General features: G+C 37.5%; 1 protein-coding gene across 1 annotated transcript; it reads left to right on the top strand.

The window, feature by feature from the left end:
• The first annotated feature begins 8665 nt into the window (after nucleotides 1-8665).
• Nucleotides 8666-17606, top strand: ggt5b (gamma-glutamyltransferase 5b). The gene is made up of 12 exons (XM_079363869.1): nucleotides 8666-8965; nucleotides 10618-10745; nucleotides 11101-11196; nucleotides 12209-12404; nucleotides 12929-13089; nucleotides 13175-13321; nucleotides 13407-13537; nucleotides 13966-14153; nucleotides 14237-14328; nucleotides 14443-14552; nucleotides 15496-15621; nucleotides 15821-17606. Exons 1-12 carry the CDS (start codon nucleotides 8697-8699, stop codon nucleotides 15965-15967), a joined length of 1791 nt encoding a protein of 596 aa, XP_079219995.1. The 5' UTR covers nucleotides 8666-8696; the 3' UTR covers nucleotides 15968-17606.
• Nucleotides 17607-18067: the final 461 nt, after the last annotated feature.

The following is an 18067-nucleotide window of genomic DNA, read 5'->3' as shown; positions in this document are numbered from 1 at the left end:
CCCTTGCTTCACATAGGTTTAAATGTTTTCTCCATCACCCGCAAGTAGCTTTCCAGCTTGTGCAAGAATGAGCCAAAAACAAACATCCTGTTGCATAATGAGGGTGTAAGGGGCAAAGGCAGGAATATAATTGTAATATCTGACTTTGGGTTACTCAAAAAATATCAGTATGGTTCAAAAGAAATGAGTACAACAAAATCAAAGCATGAGTTTCCTCCCATCTGCACACCTAAGGGTCATAATCCTCACACAGCAGATGTCCAGGGATGCAGGGCAGATATGTACAGTATGTAATGATGTTAATGTAAAGTGCCAATTATACACTCCAGCTCGCACGAAGTGTGTTACACAGAGCACAAGGCTGAGACATGAGATTTTACTCTCTCTCTCTCTCTCTCTCTCTCTCTCTCTCTCTCTCTCTCTCTCTCTCTCTCTCTCTCTCTCTCTCTCTCTCTCTGGGGATTTTTTGTTCTCTGACATCTGTGTCTCTTCCTCCTCTGAGGCAAAGTATCTTCACTCCATCGCTCCCATCCCCCACCCTCCAACATCGGCCTGCTTTCACTTCTTTGCTACTTTCTGCTCTTCTGTGAGTATCTAAAGTGCACAAATGTCAAACCCTGTGATGTGGCTCAGGTGACTTGACAGACTGCAGCCCCTCCACCATGAAACTGATAGGACACCAGATACAAATAGGAGCCAGATTTGGGTCTCCATCAGGTATATAGTTTAGACTAATCGTCTGCTAATTATTCTACTTTTTACAGAAAATAGAGAATGTGTATGCATTAATATTGTGACAACAAACCATGTATGTCCGTCCTCCTCCCCCCGCTGTGTGATTCGTTTGTAGAGCATGGTTAACCAACAATGCACAAACTTTACTTTAGTGACACAATTTATGTAGAATATTAAAAACACACAAATGTATGATGGCAATCAAGGCTTGTGATACACAAATTCACTTTCAAGAAAGCATAAAAAGAGGCGCCAAATTTTGTAGAAGTCATTGAGCTAATGTTTAAGACTATACATTAATTTTCGTAGTGCCAAACAGACTCCACAACACTGTTTTAGAATCAGGTGATTCATTGGATTTAGATATAGGAGTTTTAAAAAGGAAAGAATCCTGGCCTGTACTGAGGGGAGGGTGATTTTGACAGTGTTAAACAATTTATTATTCTTCATTTTAAATGTCTAGCACTTCCTTTTTTAAGTTGCCCTTCATACACCAACTACTTGCTCTCGCTCTCCCTTTTTGTGAACACTGGGCTGCAGCAGGGGCCGTACAAGCCTCAGGGTTCAATATGGCCCATTTTTTGTCTGTAGAGACGAGGAGAGTAAAAAAAAAACAACGGGAAAATGTAACGCGCAGTAATAACAGAACTGTATTCAAAAAAGACAAACAACCCAAAATATCATTTCTGAGAATTTATTTATTTTTTGTTGGGGGGGATCAGTTTAGCTTTTGTGTGTGTGTAATTGTTTATTTGTTGGGGGGCTATGTAACTTTTTGATTCTCTATAGTCCCTCCAACCCCCACATTAGCAAGCCTCTGCAGGTCAGATGGCCAAGCTAACTTTCATGACAAGTGTTATCACGCACACAGCTGCTGCTTGGGGCTCATAAGCAGCGCTACTGAATATTCACTGAATAAAACACTGGTCTATGTTTGATGACAGGGGTAAAAAATGACACACAAAAAGGCTAAAACAGCTTTAGTTCAAGAGGACTTGACTGTATGTGCTACAAGTGAGTGGACATTGTGCTGCTGTTCAGACAATGAAGTAATAAAATGAAAAAGACAGCAACGGCAGACAGTTCTAAATATACAGAAAAACAAGTATCAAGATAAAAAAAAAGCATAATGTGTGCAATATTTTTTGGATATTTTTTAATTTCGAAAACTTTTGAAAACTGTCCTAATGATGGCCTGAGATTAAAATACAAAACGTCACTAAATGAATTCATTGTGTTTTGATAATCAAAACATTTGGAAAACAAAGCTGACCTGTGCTGTACTTTTGCAATGACATGAGGTCATGTTTTTTTATTTTCAATCCTGAATAATTCCCTGACTGTAACTCTATCCTTGATCACATCTTGCATCCCTATTAACCTCGTCCCCTGGCGCAGTTTGGTATCGCTGAAAGATTCATCAGCAGAGTAAATAATTAACCACGCAGCAGCTTGGGGCCGACGAGGTGAAGAAAGAGCCCCGTCATCTGAATCATCCAAACATTTTGTCCACTCATCTAATGATCACTTTCTGAAGGACATGACAGCATGATACTAGAAACTTGTTTGTGCAAAAACTCAAGTTTCAAGTTCAGATGAAAGGACATTGCTGGCATCGATGGACTGATAGGATAATAAACTGTTTGATCCAATCAACCAATGTACAATTTATTTAAAAGCCCTTTTATTAAGTCAGTCAGTTTCCATTAAGCTTAGCTCTGGATCAGTTTGCTCTAGTCCTAAGAGAAAAACTTTTCTATCAATAATTTATGACCTAATTGAACCTAAAAATAGAATATATCAAATGACATTTGTGTGTCCAGATTCTTCCAACATACATAGATAATAACTAGTTCAATAAAAACCAACAAAATAAGTTGCCATAAGAGTACTTAAATTGTTTAATGTGTCTCATTTCCTCAATGCACTTTCTGGTCCACATTGTTTTTGTTAAGGATGATTTATGGATATGCTAGAAGGTCAGCTTGGACCATTTTTGACACTACAGTTATGAACCCATGCATGATGTTATTTGTGAGTCCTATCGGCAAACTGTGCCAGGAAGCTCTACTGTACATATTAAGTTCATTAAGTGTTTGCGAACATGTGAATTCAAGCTCATAAACTTTCCACAGGGATACTCTAATGATGCATGCCAATTACGCCTGCCAATAGTTGTCAAGTTTACATTACACAGGCTTATTGTGTTCTTGGAAAAGAATAACAATATACTATTTTAGCATTTGGAAATGTCTTGATGCCCTGGTCAAACCAGGTAGATCCACCTCTGCTTTATTTTGTTGGAGACCTGCAGTCAAAAGCAGTTTTCTGTTTCTTCTTCTCTGCTGATTGCATCCTAAATACATCAACCGCCTCCTCCACAAAACATTGGCCAAATAGACCTGGAACCTGTACTCTGCTTCATCAGGTCTTCTAATATGCAGAGCTGGTGGTATATTCCCAATATGGACAGGGCTTTTTGGCTCAGTGGCAGAGTTGGTTATCTATCAACCGGAAGGTCAAGGGTTCAATCCCCAGCTCCCACAGCCACATGTTGATATGTCCTAGAACAGGAAACATCAACAGAACCTCAAATTGCTCCCAATGCTTCATCAGTGGTGTATTAGTTTGTATGAATGGGTTTCGTTAATACTGATGGCCACTTTACACATCACTTGTCTCTTAACATACCTGTGTTTTCCTATAAGACATTCTCGACTTGTTAATTCTCAACAACAAAGTGTGCATTCTGAGACTAACTCCCTAAATGAGGTACTTTAAGGATATGGTCATTTTCTTATGTGCTTACTTTCAATCAGCCACCGCTGTATGAGAAGTGCGTTAATTCCTTTGAGCTTAAACTACTTAGTTTCCACCCACTCCATTAATGGTTTCATTAGAGTAAATGTAGACATGGTGCTGTTCAATCAGTGTTACTGTTGCCAGACACAGCAGGGGTGTTTCACTTGAAATGTGGCAGGTAAAAGTACTGTAGTAAAGACTTCTGCAACAACAAAGGTACTTATAAATATCCGATTTAGTTGAACTATCCGCTTTAGCTCTTACATGTTATAGTTTATGCCGTGCAAAATCAGCAGACTGAAGTAGAAGATACACACTTGCACTTTTACTCAAATTTACCAAAATAGTTTAAAATTCATCACAATCCCAAAGGTTGGACCAGAGGTCTTCCACCTCCACCTCCTAGTTGATTTCAAGAACACATTGTTGACTAGATTCCAAATCCAAACCTCTATATTTTGTGAAATAACATCTGTAGCACTTTGATATTCTCTAATGTAAAGTCCTCTACAAATAAAATGCATTATTTTGCAAAAACAAAAAAGGTCAGTTTCTTTGTCCATTTGTTAATGTTGTACGTGTCTTTTTAGCATTAGTTGCAGATGCACATCTCTGCCATGCTAGCACTGCATTTCTCTGAGATGGTGCATTATCTGTGACATAAGTGACTCTCCAAATTACCTTGAACGTACCGTACCATCTTTCCAGAGCTTTTCTTAAACATTCTGTCTCTGTCTTTCTGTTCTTCCGGGGTGACTAAGGGAAATGAAAATACTTTTGTGTCTGAGCCTCAGAGCAAAAAGTGACATAAAAGTCACTTATCAAGCTTCAAAGTACACTTTAGTGCATGATAGCAATTAGATGATACAAACTACACATTTACAAAGACAAGTGTCAGCAATCATATTTCCTGAGAATAAAAAGGTTAGAGTCTATAAAAAGAAGGATAAGAGCATGTCACTCAATGCAGTGTATACTTAATGTATGGTTGGTGGTTTTAAGCATTCAGTATTTTAGCTTTGACTTCCTGTTTGAAAAAGAACTGAATGATGCAACACTATGGGATTATTCGAGACGTGCCTTAGGCTTTCACTCTAGTTAAAGTGAAGAAAAAGTATTTGGGTCTCAATCCGAGCGAATGTATTGATATAAACATGAGCATGTTTTCTGGCTCGGGTTCATACTTCCAGGTCTTGTACTACTCCTCTAGTATGCCTTGAATTATATCAGGTACAATGTCACGAGTTTGTCCAAAGGATTATGAAATGGGAGCTCTCTCGTTTAAATTCTAACTTTGTTATCTCACAAACTGGTGCTCTGTTGAGTTGGTCCCACAGCACAGAAATGACTGGAGTCCACCTCAAAATCCTAAAGCGATCCCATAATCCCCCTTAACCTACACCCTCATTACAACTTTAAATTCAGCTTTTGTAATTCTGTCCTGTTTGAGCCATTTCATTTCCCTCAGTGCTAAGGATATTCAGGTCGGGTATAATCAGTTATATCTGAACCAGCTTGTTCTCTTGACCATTTCCATCGCTGAACATGAGTTGGTTTGCCAAGATAATTGGTCTTATGTCTAAAAAAAATGAGGGGTGTCCAGAACGGCTGTGTGGGGGTGCCTTGAAACCGGATATTTTCTCCCCGGTCAAAACAAATGCAGACCAATCAGGACTGGAATTGAAATTTAGAGGGAGGACATACTGACTGTAGTGCTGTTAGAAAAGCCATCACTTCAACATTGCATGTTTGCTTAATGTATGAAGATATGGTATGGTCATTTTATGATCTATTTCAGCAACTATATTTTACAGGCCTATTGCTGATTTCAGAGAGACATGCTGTCCTTGATCTGCTCCTTTTTCACTGAGAGCTGCATCATCCTTTAAAGTTTAATTTGCTTTTCTGACATAGTTTAAATTACCACCTCATAGAACTTCTTAATTAAACCCTTTTTCAATTAAATACTTTATTATTATCTTGCTTCACATGCATTTAAAATATACACACTGTCTCCCTCTGGTGGTGAAATGTTTGTTGGCCATAGGAATCAATGTAAACAAGCAATCAATTTATTTCAAGGTAAAAAAGCAATATATCCATATCACATATTTGCATCCAATAAAGTTAATTTACATAAACATCAATGCTCTAGTTAGATTTTATTTACCATACACAAATGTGTTATGTGTGCACTAAATTAAGTAAATATGAAGCAATTTTGATTTGCGCAGCCCCAAATTACAAGTATGTTTCAGAGGGCAGCCCTAAAAAAACATACAGGAAAGCCGGGGTGTCTTTTGACTGAAACAAGTGATGCTTTATATATTATAAATATTAACACATTAAGACAAATGGTTGACCTAGATAAAGCAAGATTGGTGCCAGATTTATCACATAGTACCTATTTCCATTCCATTTTGCATTGTGCAATTTTTGAATGGGTGATCAGATTCGCTTGACTCCCTCCTTGCTGACAGACCTTGTATTATGTCAGCACACTTGTTCAGTCTTGTTGCCCACTTCACTGAGTCAACTGTATTTTGACTGATTTATAGCTAAAGTTGAATGAGTCAAACTGCTTGGAGAAGGATGCATTGGCAGGAGTTCCAGTGCACAATGAGTTGAATGGCCACATCTGGGGGATCGACACGCTCTGTCACATAAAACCACTACAAAGAAATCTTGTGTTCAGATGTACTGTATTTGTTTTTCCTTTTGGACCTTTGACACAATTGTGTGATGTTGTAATTATTTTTACTTTTTAGAGGCTTTTGGAGCTGAAATATCCGATGACAATGAATTATGTTTCTGTAATATCAAATCAAATTAAAAAGCAATTTTTAAGAAACTCTATGGATACGATTAGAACCACTTTTGAGTGTGTATGTTTACAGCAGGTGTTGTTGCAGTTTCAAACTGTTATTAAAAGTTGTTAACTTATTCAGAGGTTTGTTTGACACAGATGTGTTTAGTGGAACAGCTCCTGATGGTTTTTTTTTAAACTTCTACCTCATAAACCCTTAAATGATTCTTTAGTTAGACCCAAAATAATGTTTTCTTGTTAAAGCAAAACCTGAGCTCTGAATTCTTTATTTAGTGATCTCTGTTAAACATGATCATATGGATAATTTGTGTAGGAAAGGGTCATTATTTTCCTAAGCAGAGCACTGTGGCTTCAACTGTAACTTCGGTTATTAGGGCAAGACTAGCCTATACATACAATAAAACCCAGAATCACCTTTAGGCAGTTTAAAAAGCTAGACCACTTATAAATGATTATAAAAGGTAACACCTTGAAAAATAAGAAAACTTAGATGTTTTGTACTACTTTGGTCAAAAATCAGCAGCCATGAAGTTAAACAACATTCATATAGTCACACAAAACTTTATTGGCAAACTTTTACAAATACGGTGTAGTACTCTCAAACTAAAACTGTCTCAAACTTAACAACTGAAGCTCAGGTCATCAAGCAGAATAAAAGCATTTTTGCCCAAAGAATACACATTTTGGCTCTCCCTTTTCACTAAAGTAAAAAAACTGGAATATTCAAACGGCTCTAAGAGGGATCACATCCAGTAGGCTAACTGCAATGATTCTTAAGGGGGAAACAGGCTGTTTTTCCAGATGCTTCTCGGTTAGAAAGTGTAAACATTGTGGATAAATAAACAAAGGAGGGTAAACGCAACATCATTTATTAAAGTTGCACAAGAGTGTAACTCACATCCGGTTCACCTCTCAAATGAGCACTCCCCCATGTTGTCTGAAGAGGGTTTAACATCATACTCATTTTTCATCGTTTTAATGTGAATATTTTAAGTCAAAAGTAAAAAAAATTTGGATTTCCCGTGATGTAGGGGCTAGAAAGAGAGGTTATTATTTAAATCTTGAAGGGAGGTTGTAAAGCAGAATGTAGCCTTCTCGGTAGATAAGGTCATTACAATCATCACCACCACCACCAAACCTCAAAAATCATTGAGGTTTCTCTCATCGATGATGATGTCGAGAGACAAAGATGCATAATTAGCCTACATTGATTGAAACAGTTAAAAACATACAAAACCAACACTGTTTTTAGAAAAACACTGAGGGGAAAAGATTACAAATTATTGACTCTATTTGTTTCACAGAAATTAGTTCATCAATCTTAAGACTATCCATGTTTGGAGCAATGAGGCAAAGAGCAGATTCCTAATTCAGTGTGAACCTGTGGGACTTGAAGCATTAGTAGGAACAGCAGGCTAGGGTCCAGTGCATCATTTCAATGTGCTGTTACAGTATAAGGGTTTCCGGCTATAGATTTAAGAGCAGAGGGAAGCAGAAGCATGTCTGTAGATTTTATCACCATAATCTAAGACTGATGGAAAGGCTGCCTCAATTAAAGGAAGGTTCTTGTTCCCGACTAAGCTTGCTGATGAGGATGTCAATATGATATTCAAATTGTGTTTTATCAAGCAGAATTATTTGTACACTGTTACTCTTTTAATATTAAATCCATCCCATGTGGATACCTTCATGTCAAAAGATACATTACATCTATGGCCAAGGGAAAAAACATGAATTTTCTTTTGTTGCTACAATTTTAAGGCTGATATACAGTATGTGCATTGTGAAGGATGTTATAATGATTTCTGAGGTTTCTGTACAGAATTAGCAATAATTAAAAAAAAACAAGATAATGCCATCTGCATTCAGGTTAATGTTACTGTCAGTTATATGGGAGGCAATATTATTTATATAAATGGTAAATAAGTCAGGGCCCAGAACCGATCCCTGTGGAACAACTTTTGTTAACAGAAACTTTGATATCTAACTTTTTCCAGCCATTGCTAACTGTAATCCAAAAGGTAGAAACCATTTACAAGTAGTGGAGTCAAACCCAATGAGAAGACCATGATCAAAGATGTTGACAAGTCAATAAAAACCGCAGAAAAATGCCTCTTTTTGTCCATGTTCTAAAAACAAAGTCAGTAATGACTAATGTGACTGGTACTGTGGGTTTAAAGCCAGGCGGATGAAGGCATGAGATAAAATAACGAAACTAATGTGTTTGGAGTTTTCTGTTAACTGCTTCCAGTAAATCTCAACTTTCACTTTAGACCAGTATGCAGGCTCCTGGAGGAGGGAGGGATAAAGTTTTGGATTAGCACACCCCTCAATGAGGAGTAGGTTAATCTTTGAGTATAGTGCGTGTGTACTCACTCAGCGCTGCTTCAGGTTCCTTGCGCGCACAGTTTCCGCCAAAGAAAGTTTAATGGCTAAATACAAGCCCTGGCTGGTGTGCTGCTTTATCTTGGCATGTTTAATTAGCACCATTGCTCTCGTCTGTTTCTGCATCTTCACGTTTGTGGACAGAGGATGTCCCAGAGGTAGTTTCAAGCACGCGGCTGTGGCTGCAGATTCTCTTCAGTGCTCACGGATCGGCAGGTAAGGCACTTTAATGAACACTTTTTTGTTTTACATTGAAAACAGTTTGATATAATTGGGAGAAGTTTGTGCCGAATAAGATGAAATATTTCTCTCGACACTTTCAACTTTAGTCTTAAGTTATTCAGGACTCTGTGGGCTATCTGTTCATGTGGCAGAGATAAAAAGCTGAATTGAATGGGATAAGCTGTTTAAGAGATTGGATAGGCTCTGTTTGAAGAACGCGATAATACCTGCCGAAGTGTGTGCAGACAGGCTGTGATTCTCCTCACCTCTTGTTGATGTATAGCCACTCTCATTTGTTTGACATGATAGTAAGATTTCCCAACACACTCGCTGATGTTTATCTTTTTGATGGGGAGTGAATGGACTTTCCTGTCTCTTTGATGCAGTTATTGTTCTGTGCCAGCCACATAGTGAACTCCATTAATCTCTCATCAGTGGGACTCTATTTTTTACAGGAATGTGCATGTAGCTCTTCCGGCTTTTGTATTCAGGTGCAGACAGTTTTTCTTTATTTTCCTGTGCTCTGCCCAGATCTGTCTCAGGTCCATTTCCTCACAACGAAGACAATGAGCTTTGTGAAGTATCAGGCAACATGCTCATCTGGAAGCGTCTTTAAAGGACAATTGTGAAACAAATTGTGATATATATAGTGAAACAACAAGGTTAAGTGTTAAAGAACATCTTCACATGTAAAAAATATACTCTGGTCAAATAAATAGACCGTAAAAACACTGTGTTTAAGCTTCAGTTATAACCTGTAAGAAAATCATGTTAGATTTAAATCTATCTTTTCTTCAAATTATTAAAAGAAATTATTAACCATTGTATTTAATATTTTGAGACTTAACAGTCTGTCTGGAGACAGTCTTGCCTTTTTCCCAACCAAGTTAATGCACAAAACTGTATTTTATTGTATTAAAAAAGCAAGGAAACAAGCAGATCACATGGATTAAATAACCTGATTCTTTTATACAACCTCTTTTCAATATTGAAACTCAGTACACAAACTGCCATTCACAGATTACATACATTTCCTATATCTTCATAATGACATTAAACTGTCATTGCAACCACTGTATTTGTTGTTCTTGTTAATCAGTCCACATGAGACTCCTAATTTAATTCATCTAATTCAATTTGGATCAGTCAGTCTTCTGTGTCTGCCTCTTTTTCTCAGTTAAACCACCAAAATACAAAAGCCTTGAGTAGGCCTGACCTTAACTGAGCCCAAACATTCACACTCCTTCTTCTTCTCTGAATGCCTCTGACTCTGTGCCAGCCTCTTAGTTGAAAAGATCCATTCAGAAACCCTGGAAACTGTTCAGAATCAAGCTTACAGGTTCTGTTGTGTTGCATAATTATGTTGGATATACCTAATTAAACTAAGGAGTTTGACATTTCCAAGTTATCCTTGAGAATCATGCCTTTATAAGGCTCTACCTTGGCCAGCGACTTCCTGGTATGTTTTCCTGAAGTCTGAAGCATCAGCATGTGGAGTAGACGTGGTTCCTGTTAGACTGATACTCATCTCAGACTCTGTCACACAGCTGTAAAATAAATTTGCAGATGAGAGTCTGAGCTTGCTGAATAGTTTCATGACTGAATGTGTGTTCCCATAAATCCAATCATAAAAGTCTGTTTTACAGGAACGTGCTGCAGGAGGGAGGTTCAGCAGTAGATGGCGCCATTGCAGCACTTCTGTGCACATCTGTAATCAATCCTCAGAGCATGGGGATTGGAGGAGGGTCTATATTCACAATTAGAGAAAAAACAGGTAGGTCCTCTCATTTGTTTGATGATGATGATGATGATTATTATTTAAATCCATAATGTTAAGTTTTTGATCTCAGTATCTTTGAGCAGGTCTTTGTGCTCTGTTTTTATATGTATTGGGTTGCTTTTTGGTTTAAAAAAAAATCTCCCCTTTATTGGCATTAATTTATTTCTGTAAAAACAGACATATTTCTTTTTAATTATTCATGACTATCAATTTCAGCTGTTTTTACATTTGTGTTGTTGTAAAGCATTTGGTAACCTCATCTGGGTTTAGAAAGGTGCCATACATAATATTCATTATTCTTAACTGTGAAAATCATTGTAATTTTATTATTTTTTTAATCTTTTTACAGGCAAAGTGAAAGTCTACAACTTCAGAGAGACGGTCCCAAAGTCTTTTAAAAGTAACCTGTTGGATGATTGTCCAACCACTTTCAGAATGACCACAGGTAGGCAGAACTGTCCACAACTTGTACAGATTCTTGTGTTAAAGATTTCTTATTTGTGCAATGCAATATTTTTCAATATTATCATCCTGGTTTATTTTGGCAACATGAATATTGCTTTCATAGTTCCCATTAACGGTCAAGGCTCGGAAGGGCAGGTTTGTTAACATAGCACATTTTTATACTCAATATGGTGTACACAATCCGAGAGACCCATCCGGGGAATATAAAAAACGTTATTGAATGATAGAAGATTGTAATGTCAAAATATATAGTAATAAACTCACATCTGAGAGTGAAACCAGCAGATTTAGAGCTCCCCTTAATAGAGCACATCATGGTAGAGATACAGATCATTAACCCTGCCTCCTCCATTTTACTCAAACCCAGTGTCCTCATGATAGTTATTGTCAGACATCTTTTTTTGTTGGTTATTGATGCTATTTAATGGTGTTTAAGCCATAATTGACAGCTCTTTTAATGACACTGAATGCCTGGGATTAGCAAAGTAAAACGCGGAAAACATGACACACACCAACACAAGAGCTGTTGAGTTTCTATAACTGTGAGTTTTTGCTTTAAATTGATTAACGAAGCTGTTTCACTGTGGCCGTAACGGGGATACTCAGACGTTATCTTGTTCATCAAAAGGAGTCTTAGTCGAGCTGTCCATTTTTATATACAGTCTCTGTGAAATATAATACATGTAAAAAGGCTCTTTTGTCAGAATGCTATTCATAACTTTGTCTGATACTTACCCCCGAGCAGCACTGTCAAACATGAAACTGAACCATTACAAATCGTCTTTATACTGATGATCTCTTCTGTCATTGTGGGTCATAAGGACTCACCAGCATTATTCTCAATCTGTTTCATAGCCAGTTAAAAACTTGTCATAGGAGTTTAAATCATCTCACTAGTCATCTTTTGCTACTCTTCATATTCCAGCCAGATTTCTGGTTGTTGTTTCCATCATTTCTTGATTGCTGCACTCTTCCCCTCCCGTATGATCCAGGCACACAGTGGATAGGTGTTCCCGGCGAGCTGCGGGGCTATGAAGCCGTCCACAAACAGTATGGGAGGCTGCCCTGGGCCAAACTGTTTGAGCCGACGATAAAACTGGCAAGGGAGGGCATCCCTCTGCCTCCATTCCTGGGGGAACTCCTATCTATCCCTATTGCAAAAAATCGCGTGGAAAAATCCTCCCTCTGGTAAGGCATCTGAGACTGACGATTAAAAAATGTTCAGTGGTGTGTTCCTTTTCAGACGTGTGTCAGGGTAGAGAACCAGGCGTAAAAGGCTCTCCTACAAAATTGCGTTTTAACTCATTGGATGGTTGCTTTATAAGAGCACTGATAATTTGAGTGTTGCATAATAGTCTCACCCTGATGACCACCATCTGTTTTCTAAAAGCAACAGGCTGCATACCGTTGTTGTTATCATACGATTTCAGGTAGATGAAGTACTGACTCAGACATAACAAAAGTGCAAACCTTAAAAATGTAGATTTTCCATACATTAACATTCTGAATGAGTGTTTACAATGATACATTTAATTAAGCACATGGGATGAATGTGAAACATATCAAGATTTACATCAAGTTAATGTCACTCTGAAGTTCTCCCATTCGTTCAGGAGTTCATAAATGAGCAGTACGAGTATTTCTCAATCTGCTGAGTGATCCTGTGATTCAATGTGATTCAAATGTTATTTCACATGCATCTGTTTTCCCAGTGACGTTTTCTGCAACAAGAACAAAACTGTTTTGAGGAAAGGAGACATGCTTAAGTTTCCCAAACTTTCAGAAAGCATGGAAATGATTGCAGCACAAGGAGCTAATGCCTTCTACACAGGCAAGATAGGACAAGACTTAATCCGTGACATAAAAGATGCAGGTTAGTGCAATGATATCAAAGATGGGTAAGATGGGGGTGTTGAGAGATGGTTTTGCTCTTTTTAAATGATACACGTTTCAACCAGGTGGAACGATGGAAATTGAGGATCTGGAGTCCTTCCGGGTTCGGGTGCAGGACGCTTGGACAGTTCCTCTGGGGGACTCTAAGCTGCACATTGCTCCACCACCTGCTGGGGGCGCCCTGCTGGCCTTCATTCTCAAAGTCCTGGAAGGTTTGATGATCCCATAAAGTTAAATTATAGCAATTTTCCCACTAAATATGTGAATAGTGAAATAGCTTCTGTCATTTTTTTTCAGGGTTTTCTTTGACTCCAAACTCCTTTCTTGGTGACCAGAAGATTCAGACATATCATCGTTTTATAGAGGCAGCCAAATTTGCAAATGGGCAAAAGAGAAACATTCGAGATCCTGCCTTTAATGACCCAAAGGTTATCATTTTAAAGAATTACTTCATCCCTTTTTTTTTACTAGTTTTCTGTGTATGCTGATTTTAAACATCCTTCCGCTGCTTTTATTGGTTTGACATACAACCAGATACATATTGGACCTACAAACAATTAATCAATCAATGCAGATTGTTTTATTACAAAATGCAACTTACAACAGGTACCCAGGGGGTTTGGGGAAAAGTACATTTTTGGAAATATGCTTAAAAGGCTTTCTTGCTACAAGTTGCTTCTACCCTCTTGTATGTGTTAAATTTGAAGCTTCTCTAAAAGAGGGAAGAGAAAGAAGGAGGGAAATGGCTAACATGGCATCAAACAACTGCTATGTTTAAAAATCCTGATTAACACTTTTCATGTTTCAAAGAAACGTCTATGCTGTTTTGCAGTCTCATGTTGATTTTTTTTTTCAGAATGCCGATCATTTGATTGATCCTGCCTTCATTAATAGCGTCCTGGAGATGATTTTTTCAAACCGCACCCATGACTACTCTTACTACTCCAACGTCAAACCTTCACCTGATCACTTTGGGACGACTCATGTGTCTGTGCTGGATGAAGATGGACTGGCTGTCTCCGCCACCAGCACAATAAACCATTTGTAAGCAGGACGCCTTTTCAGGAAAATAGTTTTTATATCAAACCATATGGTTCTTGTTCAGACTCGTCTGTTGTGTTTTGAAGGTTTGGAGGGGCCGTTTACTCTCCACGTACAGGTATCGTCCTCAACAATGAGCTGTCTGACTTTTGTGGGAGAGCAGACACAGTGACAGAAGGTGACAGCAGTAAAATGACCCAACATTTCAAAGACAAAGATTCAAAGACACTAGTTCATGTATTGATGTCGTCTTTTTTCAGTGTGATGTATTATTCTGTAATTGTTGTCACAGGTGAGCAGCCTCCTTCCTCAATGACGCCCGTAATACTGGAGTCAAAGTCTGGAGGTCTCATTGTGATTGGTGGATCAGGCGGGAGTATGATTACCTCAGCAGTTGCCTTGGTAACTAAACTAAACTCTGTTTGGAACTTCAATGACAGATTCTTGTTATTCAGGGAAGACGCACACAGTGAATCCTGGACTCATTTTTATCTTACTTTTTTGTCACTTCTTATCTGCACTACTGACCTCAGAGTCAGCCTCCAGTTGGACACTTTAATGCATATTGACCACCTTATTGTTTGAATACTTATTGCTAATCACTGTTCCTTTATCTTGCTGAGCACTTTAATGACTCAACTATCTATCTATCTATCTATCTATCTATCTATCTATCTATCTATCTATCTATCTATCTATCTATCTATCTATCTATCTATCTATCTATCTATCTATCTATCTATCTATCTATCTATCTATCTATCTAATTTATTTATTAAGATTTAAGAACAATTAATTCACAGAGTTCAGGTGCTGCGTTGTTGTTGATTTGACTCTTTTTTGCCTTAAAATGTTAAAGCCTCTTACAAGTTGCGCTTTTCAGTATGTGATTAAATCTGCCTATACTAGCCCATCTGTCTGGACTTAATCAATACCACTGCTGATTTAATGGACTCCGATAACATGAGAGTGCGCAGTCTGCATAGCTGATGGATGCAGTTAGATATTTTGCAATTGAAACAAGGTTGTTTTAGTTATTAGTCTGAATCAGCAGACTCTTCCTGCTTCATCAACTACCCATATAGTGCAATATTACTCTCGATCCAGAAGTATTATGTGAAAAAGTAATTAAATAATTATAGGCTTACAAACTTATCTATCTATCTATCTATCTATCTATCTATCTATCTATCTATCTATCTATCTATCTATCTATCTATCTATCTATCTATCTATCTATCTATCTATCTATCTATCTATCTATCTATCTATCTATCTATCTATCTATCTATCTATCTATCTATCTAATTTATTTTCCTTACATGATTCTCTTTTTTTGTTACAGTCTATTATAAATCGCCTGTGGTTGGGAATGAATCTCACAGATGCCATTTCTGCACCTATAGTCTTTATTGACTCTAAGAATAATCTAAATTTTGAGAAATACAAGAGTGTTGAGAAGTTTGATAAGGTGAGTTGCTGTTGTTTTCATCCTAACTGTTCATCAGTGACATTGAAATTTACTACACTCTAATGAATAACATTATGTTAATGGATTCTGATGGAGATTAACGGGACATAATCCTAAAAAGTCACATTTAATTTACCATTTTGCAATCTAAAGTATGAAAGGAGAAGTGGTAATGTTCACTGTTTGTGTATGTCCTCAGTCTGTGAAGGATGGCCTTATAGCTCTCGGACACAAGCTGGGCAGCTCCCAATTTTTTGTCAATGTGGTAAATGCTGTGGAAAAGGAGAACGGATGCATTGTGGCCGTGTCTGACAGAAGGAAGATGGGAATGTCAGACGGTTATTGACCAAATGTTGGTAAGGAAGCATTACCCTCCACTTCAACCCACCCACCCCCTAAAGACTGAATGAACCCTTAGCCTTAATGGGAAAACTGAATGTGCAAAAATCCAACAACCAAATGTTGATTTATTACAATGAGGGTCTAGTTTTCATAGATTTTGCCACCATTTCTATCAAGTACAAAAAACTGTATTCACAATGTACCTGTAAAGATCTTTGAGGGAACCACAAGTAGTCAGATGATCCAACTATCTACATTTTTCATCTAAGGAGAATGCACATTTTTTAACAAGACGGGAAGAGACAAGTTTTTCTAAGTGTACAGGGACTTAATTGTCAACAGTTCGAGGACAATGGTTGGACAGACATTATATACAAAGATTTTTATTTTTTTTGAGGACTTTTGTCTACACCCAATACAAAATGCAAATTTAAAAAAAAGAATTAATAAAAAATTAATCATCAACACTTTTACACACACTGGTTGAAATACACATGAACTAATGGAAAGATGTCAGAGTGAGGGGGCTGCCCTTAGCAAGCACTCACGAGTTGGAGACAGGGTTGCACATTGGCAGTGCTCAGGTCGACAACTGGTCCCTCTCCAGCAACCAGACCAATTTTCAGACTTGGTCCACACTGAGACTTGAATCGGCGACCTTCCAACTCCCAACCCAAGTCCCTCCTCAAAATATCATAGAGTATCTTATAATTACTGTACAGAGAACGAATGCTTGACCATTTACACAAATTGTTGCAGGCTTTCTACAGTCTGCAACATTTTCTGTACCATATCTACCTGTTAGCCAATCGTTAACTTGTATAGAGTTGAGATGTAACTTTTTTCTAAAGCTTTAAATTGCATTTCCTAGTCTCTGTTTGCCGGTGTCAACATCTGGATAGACTTGTGGCTTTGCTTTTATTATTTTTGCAAGAATTGGGGTAATTCCTAACATTCTGCTCCATTGTAAGCAAAATAAGTTTGAGCAGCTTTCTTACCCTGTTAATGTGATAGTTGAAAATATGTTCTTTTTGCTGTTATGAGTACTTCATATGAACACACTGTAAGTCCATCCAGCTGGTATGCACACACATACAATAATATAGCCTGTGAATCATGAAGACGCACAGCCAACGCACCATGAAATTTGCTAGAGTTATGTACCATAGCGCAGCAAACTTAAATCAAAATCCTATCGTTTCCTTAGAATGAGCCTTAAAAAAAAATCTACTGTTGTTAAAAAAAAGTAGTGTATTTTTCCACATATGACTGAATTTGATTTTATGTAAGAACTTTTTTTTAATGTGAATGGACCAAGTGCCTTAAAACCATGACATCCTGACTGACATGTGAACTTTTACGCTGACCTTAAAGATATCAGTTTGGTTAAAAAAATCTGATCCAGAGATTATTATGTAGCATTTCTTTTTAAAATACTAAGAAATCTGTGTGTTTAAATTGACAAGAACAAGAAATGTACTAATAACAACACTATATAGAAACAATATTTTTTAATTTTCATTTGCATATATAGATATTTGTGTTTTGATAAGACATTGTTTTTTGTGAATTCATTACTTTTTGTTACAACAATTAACTGTGAATATCTGTGTTGTCATAATAAAACGCAGAATCCAAACAAAGACGAGCTGCCTGACTCTTAAAACAAAACACCTTTAACACACTCTACATTGTATGACAACACTTATAAACATGCATCCTTTATTGTTGGCACATGATCTACATCATGTGTTCCTGTTTGCCCTGTTTCAAAGCAGCACTTGTGCTTTATAACAAAGGAAGCAGTAATGAGATACATTTCAGAACAAGGACTTATGAATTAGTAATGATTTCTTAAGTGGGTTCTGCTGTGTTTTCCTTTGAGGCACTGGATCTGAGTTATGTGAACATATAAATTTGAGTCTTTGTGACACACTTCTGTCTTTTTCTGTATGACAAATCAATTAATCTGGGGAAGTTTTTACTTCATATGTGGTGTTGTGGCATTAACAGCCTTTCCAAGTAAGTGTCATTTTACACTGTGCAGAAAATGTCTGATATGAGAAAGAGGTTCAATAATCCTGTGATGACTCTAGGCCTTCAT

The sequence above is a fragment of the Symphodus melops genome (genome assembly GCF_947650265.1).
Source record: "Symphodus melops genome assembly, chromosome: 16".
Lineage (NCBI taxonomy): Eukaryota > Metazoa > Chordata > Actinopteri > Labriformes > Labridae > Symphodus > Symphodus melops.
Note: the sequence above shows the minus strand (reverse complement) of the source record. Positions and strands in the feature narration are given on the sequence as shown.